The sequence below is a fragment of the Danio aesculapii genome, chromosome 15 (assembly GCF_903798145.1).
Source record: "Danio aesculapii chromosome 15, fDanAes4.1, whole genome shotgun sequence".
NCBI classification, from domain to species: domain Eukaryota; kingdom Metazoa; phylum Chordata; class Actinopteri; order Cypriniformes; family Danionidae; genus Danio; species Danio aesculapii.
Window position 1 is genome coordinate 28,935,579 of NC_079449.1, and position 10,000 is coordinate 28,945,578.

At 34.8% G+C, this 10,000-nt stretch overlaps 1 protein-coding gene across 1 annotated transcript in view; it reads right to left on the reverse strand.

Annotated features, from left to right (window-relative positions):
* The window catches only part of LOC130242151 (roundabout homolog 2-like), a 130,874-nt gene that overhangs the window by 44,048 nt on the left and 76,826 nt on the right, over nt 1-10,000 (reverse strand). Inside the window, exons 7-8 of the mRNA XM_056474173.1 lie at nt 8,549-8,673; nt 140-311 (exon numbers count right to left, since the gene is read on the reverse strand). Of these exons, the coding sequence (XP_056330148.1) occupies nt 140-311; nt 8,549-8,673 (297 nt within the window). The remainder of the gene's footprint in view (nt 1-139; nt 312-8,548; nt 8,674-10,000) is intronic.

The following is a 10,000-nucleotide window of genomic DNA, read 5'->3' on the forward strand; positions in this document are numbered from 1 at the left end:
CGATTTAAGTAACGCACATCAAAATGAAGAGCTGTGTGTACTCACTGCAGGCAGTTTGCTAATACTAGGGTTTTTCTGCACAATTATCTCCAGAGACGCCATTTGCTGGGTGGGATGAACAGTAATCCCAGATACCCACCGGCTTCCACTTCCAGCAAAGCCTTGGCGATGATGCTCCCCGCCACACTGATGGCCTGGCAGATATAATAACCCGAGTCCTCCGAGTGAACATCCGATATGGACAGCTCTCCGTTCATGGACACCGAATAACGGCCCGACTGGGAAGGAGGTTGGCCGGGGAAAAGCAGCATCTACGAAAGAGGACAGACTTTTGAGTTCACACCACGGGCAAAATACCCAGAGCCTGAAAGTCTGTTTTACAAGTTTCAAATGGCCATGAAAACAGGACTGTCCTTGTTCTTTTGCACTAAAAGAGCCTGATGAAGTAGAGTATGTAGGCGTACTCTAATGTTCACAATGCAGCACTCACCAATACTGAAAGGTGAAAACAGCCTGTTTAATTGAATTTTGTTTAAAGGTCAGACTGGATGAATATAGGTGAAATATAATGGCGAAGCTTTAAAAAAAAGAAAACAGGATCCACATTATATCAGTACATTTCAGTTTAGTTAATTTAATTCATGCTTATTTGTACAGTTAAAGGAAAATTGTTAGCTCTCCTTTGAACTTTTTGTTCTTTTATAAATTTTTCCCAAACTATGTTTAATAGAGCAAGGAAATTTTCACAGTATTTCCTATAAATTTTTTCTTCTAGACTGAATGTCATTTTTCTTTTAGTTTTGTTGGAATAAAAGCAGTTCATTAAAAAAAAAATTAATGTCAATATTATTTGAAATTTTTATATTTGATTGGCCACACAACAAGACACAACTGTTGTTAAATCAAGACACAATAGCCAATTTAAATCTTTAAATTGCACTTTAAGCTAAATACTAATATCTTGCAAAATAACTAGTAAAATATTATGTACTGTCATCAAGGCAAAGACAAATGAATGAGTAATTTGAATTACTTATTAAAACTAATGGGCTCTATTTTAATGATCTAGGAGCAAAGTCTAAAGTGCCCCAGCACATGGTCTAACAGGGTTGTGCTTATTCTCTTAATGAGTTATGGACGTGTTTTGAGTATAACGTGCATTAAACCAATAAATCTCATCTACCATTCCCTTTAAGAGTCAGCTGCGTTGCTCCATGACACATTTGCTATTTTCATGGCAATCTTTGTAAGTTGAAAAACTGATTGCTTTACTAGCAAGCAAACAGTTAAACAGACCATCAGCAGCATGAGGATAAAGAACTCCTCCTCCATTTGGCCTCTTTACTTTCTCTTTACTTTACTCTTTACTTTACTCCTTTACTTTTGTCGATAAGGGAAACGGTGTTGTACGCACTCCACTAAAGACATCCATTAGAATACATATTAATTTTGTTTGTTAAGCGCAAAGATTTGATTCAAAACTATTTCTAAACTCAGTTCTAATTTTCAGCAAACAAATAAATGAACAATTATAATGAAATGTGGTCAAAAAAACTGAAAAACTATAAAAAGTTATATCCAAACACACGTCCTATTCTTATGCTCCATATAGTGATGCATACGTCTCTAAAACTCGACAGGTGGATAAATCTAAACTTGTTTTTATTAAAACGAATAAAAATATGCATATAATAAATAATACTGCTCATAATAATCTTATATAATGCAAATTGTCATGAATAAACTGAAAAACTTCCTCTGACATAAGAAGCATGGAGGTAGTGGTTATATGATGTAGAAACTAATCATCTTTGTAACATTTTAATCCTTTATTTTTCATATGCAAGATATTTGTTGTATTGCTGTACATCCTATGTGTATTAAGCAATGTGTACGCATTTTGGACCTGCATGGGCACATAACTAATGCGCTCTGTGCTGAACTTTAGACCTGCTTTCAGCTGGTCTTTTTTAGCTGGTCTCAACACACCTCCGTTTAGACCAGCACACCCATGAGGTCCAACAAGGGGCGCAAATTGATTTGCTATTTAACAATGTGGTGCAAATCGTGAAAATTACGGTTTGCGCTGGTCTGAAAATAGCAACAAAAAGTCACGGCAAAACCACGTCTTTTCGTCTTATTGCGCCGGGTGTATGATAGGGCTCATGTTTAAACTGTGTTGAAAAATTTCACTCCATTAAAGCTCCTTTAGGAAATATTTCTAAAAGAATTACAATTTCACAGAAGGGCTAATAATTTTGACTTCAAATGTACAGTGGCTTTCACTATACAGTACATATAGATTCAAAACAGCTTTAAGAAAATGTGTTTCTGTCATACAATTAAGAGGAGATTGTCAAAATAACGTTCTAATGGCAAACATGTAGCAATTATTTAGATTCTAACAGTATTCAAGCAGATATGAACATGATTGAAGTGATGATTACATGCTATGAGCAAAATTACAATCTAAAACTGTCAGTTTTCTGTGTCGATTCAGTTAGCCCCTTATGAAGTCCCCTCAGTCATCATGAGTAAGGTTAGTTGATAATAAATCATTGTTAATTGCATCTAGATCTGAATACTCATTAAAGTTAACATGTGTCCCTGGTCTTATGCTGCATGGGCAATAGTCAAAAATACACAGTAAAAAATGCAGGGTACTACACAATTCCTTCATGTTGTCCCAACACAAACTGATTACATTAACTAACCTTTTTTTATTTTTATTTTTTAGAAATTTAAGTGGATCGAACATAAAACAATTAAGCTGTTCCCCCAAAAACTTAAGCATATTGTTTGAACTCATTTTAAGTAGTTTGAAATAGCAGAAAAATGCATTTTTGAGTGTACATTGAATCCTGTAGGTCAAAATGATGGATTGTTCTATTAAGTATTATTATCATACCAAGTAAAGACCGTATTTCATGAAGACATTTTGTAAATTCACTACTGTATACATACATTTATCAAATACTTAATTTTGAGTAATATGCATTGCAAAGCACCTCATTCAAACATGTTTAAATGTGATTTTCTCAGTTTTTTTAATCTTAAAATGACACATTTTCAAATAGTGGTCCAACTATTGTTCTATCCTAACAAAGCATACAGTACATCAATAAAAAGCTTGTTTATTAAGATAAAATCGACATTTACGACGGGTTTTGTGGTCTATATTTGAAAACACTAATGATTTATTAATATTGTTAAATGTAATCTTTAAAATGACCAAAATTAATAGACCTTTTCCATGATGTTCTCACAATGTTATAATGCCTAAATTCAGTTTAAGAAGCATTTTATTCATTAATTTTCCTTCAGCTTGGTCCCTTATTTATCAGGGGTCAACACAGCAGAATGAATCAACAAACATTCCAGCATATGTTATATGCAGCGGACGCCCTTCCAGCTGCAACCCAGTATTGGGAAACACCTTTGGATTTCCTCCAAATCATTTATAGCACGTCTTTGGACTGTCGCGGAATCCAAAGCAGCCAGAGGAAACCCACATAAACATGGGAAACACATGCAAACTCCACACAGAAATGCCAACTGGCCCAGCCGGGACTCGAACCAGCAACCTTCTTGCTGTAAGGCGACAGTGCTAACCACTGAGCCACTGCGCCGCCCCTTAAGTAGCATTTAAGATTATTAATTTTAGTTTTTATAGAATTCATATAATTCATGGAGACAAAATGGCTGTAAAACCAGTATTTCAATAATTTAAATTAATAATCATTGATGTTCATTGTTAATAATTTTAATCACAATGCATTTACTGTACATATACAATAAGTGTTTGGGGTTGAGAGAAATATTTGTTGTTTTGTTTAATGCTCAAGAGTTAAAAAAGACATTTATTTGATGAAAAATACAGTAAAAACACAGATGTTGTCAAATGCTAATGCAATTTAATTCAACAATTTTTATTTGAATATATTATAAAATGTAATTTTTGACTATAACATGCAGTACTTGACTGGACAAATGTAACATTTAATAAATTAAATAACATTTATTATAATTCAAAATGTATTATTATTGTATTATTATTTAAAATATATATTTCAATATTTAAAAATATTTAAAAAATGTAAATATAATAAACAAAAAAAAATGCTTGAGCTGATTAATGATCTCATCTACACCAAAACTGCATTTGATTTGCAATTTCAGCACTTTATGTGTATTTCCAGCCCAAACTCATGAGGAAAATGTCAGAAAAGTGGCTAATTAATACAAATTTATACAATTTAATTTGTATAAAAATGTACAATTTTCAAAAGAAGGCATGCGCCCAAAACCCCTCCCTCATTAGAGGATGAGCAAATCATGCTAAAATGCAGAAATGAGAGTACTAATTAATATGAATTAGCCAGTAAACCAAAAACTGACAAATTGCTGTGATTGTGTTGGTATTTTTCACGCAGCTGAATCTGCTGTCAAAAGCAGCTTGTCTCTTTGTAGTGCTTGAGTTGGCATGACAGGGGTACACACTGCACATGTACATGGAATGAAGGGGAATCCATCCACATCCCTTAAGAGGCTTAAACTAGTCAAGTAATGGACGAAGGTGAAAAGGCCAGCACATAATCTGAACACAGAGCTGCAAATGCCTGAAAAACATGCTCTAAAATGCAGACCACACCCCGAATGACTCCGAAACGATGAAGCCATCAGGGCTGAGTGGTCTCTCTGCACTGACCGAGCTCTATTTTTGGCAGGAAAACACACCATTACACATCGAACGAACGCTGTGCTTTTACTGGCCGACGGGAGCTGCTCTGACACCTGATGTTCCTGTGTCAAATTTTCTCTTGCTACTCCTTCAAGAGGCCCGGTGCTTTCCTGTAATGGCTCTGAAAACATGCGGCTCCACGTCTTCAGCAATCCAGCGCTCTGAATCATCTCTTCAATGCAATCAGCAATACGCCACTAATCAGCATCAACAAGGGTAAATATAATCACAGAGAGAGACTCTAGGCTTGTTTTCAAGCTAATGAGTCACTGATAAACATGCTTTGAGATGCAAATAAAACATCTTCATGTAAAGAGATCTGCCTTTGATCTCCAATTAGGCTCTTTAAGCCCACACATGATATACGGAGAATACTGCATTACCGGCAGACAATGCTGAGCCATCTAAAAATCTGCATTCCTAATTGTGTAGAATTTACTTGACTGCGTACTGTAATACAATCTATACATCCTGCACACTAAGGCTACGTTCACACTGCAGGCAAATGTGGCCCAAATCATTTTTGTCATGACAGTCTGAACAGCCCGAACTGCATGGAATCTGATCTTTTCAACTCTGATTTGTGCCACTTTCATATGTGTTATTAAATCACATACAGATCTGATGTTTTGCAATCTGACCACAGTGTGAACGGTTATGTAGGAATTCATGTGGCTTTTATTTTTATACTGTATGTGGTATTAACAGAGGTGTAGAAAGTACTAGAGACCCAGACTTAAGTAAAAGTACAAGTGCTCTATCAAAAAGTGACTTGAGTAGAAGATGAAGTGCTCTTTAAGCACCAAACTTAAGTGGAAGGACTAAAGTGTTCAACATTTTTTGTACTTAAGTATTGCAAGTAGTTTATTTCAAAATGTACTACCCAAGTACTGAAAGTAAACGTACAAGTATTGTGTAATGTAGTTATTAAAGAGAGCAGACAAAAGACATCATATTGTTTTGTTTATATGAAATATCTTTTTTTTGGGGCACGTGATTAAACAGAATGAAACATAGCTTACGATATTGTTTTTCTCTTGCGCTTGAACCACAGATCTGACACACCTTTCAAAGTTGTGTGTCACAAAAACACTCTGTAATCCACTCAAAACGCTATTGAAACCCATTTTCGGATCGCAAATTACTGGTTGTAAACGCTGTAAACGGAAGTTCTAAACATTCTACCGGAAGACGCTGGTCACTATGGCTCCCTCCATGCAGCAGCCAAGAAAAAGGTCTATAATTGTAAGGAGTAGGGGTGTGAATCTACACTAGTCTCACGGTTTAGTTCGGTTACGATTATCATGCCATCGATTCGGTTCAATTCGATATCTTGGTGCATTGACGATGCTTTCCATACATAATTAGATTTTTTCTTCACAACACAAGAATTTTTTTAATTAAAATCTATAAATATATTTATATATTATTTGTAATACAATTTTGTTCTTTAATACAGCATTCAGATATATGAACTGTACCCTTACTTTACCTGCGCAAAGAAAACACTCTTTCTGAATGCAACAAACAAAACTCCAATACATGCACAGAAGACAGCATGAGCATTTATAGCAAATAAACTCATGTAAATATTATCCCGCTTGCTTTTTGAGCGTTGACAGGCGAGGTCTTACACCCCTATGATTGGTTATTGTCTTCACCCGCTCAACAGAAAGGGTTGCGATCGGCTTTAGAAATAAAATCGCTGTTCACCGATGGCAGGAAGAAAAGCTGCGGTTACAGTCTATATGTGTATAGATCCACAAGTATCGCTTTAACAGCCAAGAGGAGAGCAAAAGTTACATCACAAACACGCCAGCTGGTCAAAAAAAAAGTTTTACAGCATTTCTCCGTAGTAGTGAAATAGCGGCTTGTGTGCTGTGCCGCCTTCATTGTAGTAAGAGCGTTATTTACTCGCCCTCGCCTCCATGCCATAGTGTTCTACTGTGATATCGCACATAGGAGATAAATGACGTCAGTGCGTAATAACTGGTTATCATCTTACTAAACCAATATCAATCATTTTGACACCCCTAGTAACGAGTAACTATGCAGCACATAAAAAAATCTATCAGAGTAAACGTATTAAACTAATCGAAAATATGTACTCAAGTAAAAGTTTTTTATTTGTTAAGGACAAAGTCCTTCAATATGCCTTCAATAGGCAACGTTTCACTTTCACTTTGAGTTTTGACTGGATACAGCCTATGTTGTTTAAAACAAATGAATTAACAGTAGGCTAGATTTTCAGACTCTGCAAACAATCTAAATTTCAACACCGATGAACCAGGCATGAGCCCTGCCTTCACAGTTGAATCTGCGACTGCTCATTAACCCTTGATGAGTTCACTATACCTGTGGTCAGCGAGACGCGCACCGCTGTTGTCATAAATGACAAATCATCAGTGTTTTCAATCACAAAACATGTAATTTAGGTTTCAATCACTGAAACGCACATTAGTACTAGCAAAACAACCATTTCCAATTCATAAAAACGCAACAGTTGTCTGTGAAATAAATATATTTACATAATCTGAAAATGTGTTTGAATTCACTTTATACAGTACACACATTGTGAGCATAATTAAACATTTTGTGCTGTGCATAGTTGTACTTTTATGCATCCGGGTCAGAACCATGATCTGTTCACACTGGAAATCTGATGTTGGCCACATTTATAACAATAATGTGAACAGTTATGCAAATAAATCAGAATCAAATAAAAAAAATCTGATTTGAGGATTAAGCCTCGCAGTGTAAATGTAGCCTAAGGCTGCATTTATTTGATAAGAATACGGGAAAAAGTGTCCTAAATTCATTCATTCATTTTTTTTCAGCTTAGTCCTTGTATTTATCAGGGGTCACCACAGCGGAATGAACAGCCAACTCATCCAGCATGTGTTTTACACTGTGGATGCCCTTCCAGCTGCAACCAAGTACTAGGAAACATCCATATACACACTCACTCACACACATACAGTACACTACAGCAATTTAGTTTATTCAATTCAACTATATTACATGTCTTTGGACTGTGGGGGAACCAGAGCCGTGTCTTAATGAAATTGAAAATGTAATTTTTAACAGTCACATGATCTTTCTAAAATCTTAAATGATGATTTTTTTAAAAATTATTGTTATCAAAAACCAGTTTTAAATTGCATGGACATATTTTTGGCAATAACCAAAAATACATTATATGGGTTAAAATAATGATTTTTCTTTTAGGCAATAAAAAAATCCTTTATCCTTTATCCTATATAAATATTCTGTAAATTTCCTACCGTAAATACAGTATATCAAAACTCAGTTACTACGTGTGCAATAAATAATAATACATATGTTATGTAATAAGTACATAAGCATTATTAATACTTATACTTGAACCTTTCATTTAGACAAATTCATAAGCAATTTTGTCAGGAGATTTTATAGATTTAGATTTTTTAAAGTGATGTATAAAACTTAATGAATAAAGTTTTGTGGTCCAGGGTCACAACTATTGTGCAAACCACGATACACATCTTTCTGAAGTCTTTAAATAGAAAGAAAGAAATAGCATTTATTATAAGAAATCTTTTGCAATATTATTAATGTCTTTTATGTAATTTAATGAAACCTTGCTGAATAAAAGAGAAAAAAAGAGAAAAATTCTGACCCTTAACTTCTGATTGAAAGTGTATAAACACTGATCTCAAGTTCATGGTCAGTACCTGTATCTCAAATTTAAATACACAAAAGAATGGTGTGGTTTCTGTAATGTATTGTTACAAGTATCAGTGGAGAAAGCATAAGCTGGACACTCACCTGACTGCCTTCTTTCTGCCAAAAAACAGCAGGAAGCGGGTTTCCCTGGGTGCCACATTGGAAAGTCACTGTTCGTCCTTGGACAGCAACTTGATCCAGGGGTCGTACATCAATCTGAGGGGGTACTGAGACCACAGAAAAAAGAATAGAGCTGCTTAGAGACTTAAAAAGATTCAGTGCTTTGTTAGCTTTTTATACCAGAGTTCTCCAAACACAGATCAAAAAACAGACTGCAAAAGAGTTGTAATGTTGCAAGAACATTTTGGAAACAAATTATATAGATATCAGATATTTGCCACAAAAAACAATTGACAAACACATATTTATTTGTGTTCTCTGCACTGTAACATAAGGATTTTCAACAACAGGCTTGTGAAATCATCAACAAATACTAAAAATTGGAGACACATTGGAGGAAAAATAATGTACTGTAAAAAGACAAGATCTAAGAGAAGCAGCCTCCACAGCTGATGCCGCCGAGAAATTTGGCTTATCAATATCACAATCTCTTTTTTCACACTTCCTCCTGGATCTCAAGCTCCAAACCGATTACATTATTTCCTGTAAGATACTAAGTTTCTTTGCTTCTTTGTAAGGAAATCAAACTTGTATGTATACTGTATTTTTGCCAAATAAAAACAGACTTGTTTCAGAGAAAAAAGATAAATCTTCCCGACCCCAAATTTTCAATTAAATAATTCATTTTAAACATAAAAAATAAAAGGTTCTTAACTGACAATGATGGTTTCATGAAATACCTATAACAATCCTAGACATGTTTCATTTCATAACATTTTTAATCTTGGCATTTTTGATTATTAAAAAAAAGAAAATTACTCTTACAACTGTTAACAGAAAAGTTCTTTAGTAAACCAAAACATGGCTGTTCTTTGGCATTCAACTCAGCAAACCTTTAACTGTCTGTGTGGGTCCTAATGCCACAGTATAGTGAAGGGGACACTATACTGACAGTGCGCACCGTCTTTCGGATGAGACGTTAAACTGAGGTCGTTAAAAATCCCAGAATGTCCTTCGAAAAAGTGTAGGGGTTTAACCCCGGCCTCTTTCCATCATGATCTCCTAACCATCGCTATCACTCTGTCTACTATTCACCAATCAGGTGAATGGTGTCCGGTCTGGCGCAATATGGCTGCCAGGTGGATGCTGCACACTAGTGGGAAATGAGGAGATCCCTCCCCCCCTTTATAAATGTAAGAAATTTTTATTATTATTATTATTATTATTATTATTATTATTTATTATTATTATTATTATTATTATTATTATTATTATTATTATTATTATTATTATTATTATTATTATCAACAACAACATCAGCCACTCACCACTATTCCTCACCATTAATATTTTTAATAATTTTAAAGGGGCTTAATATTTATTAATTAGATTATAAACCTGTCCATTTTGTTAAGCTTGCAGTGCATTATTCTG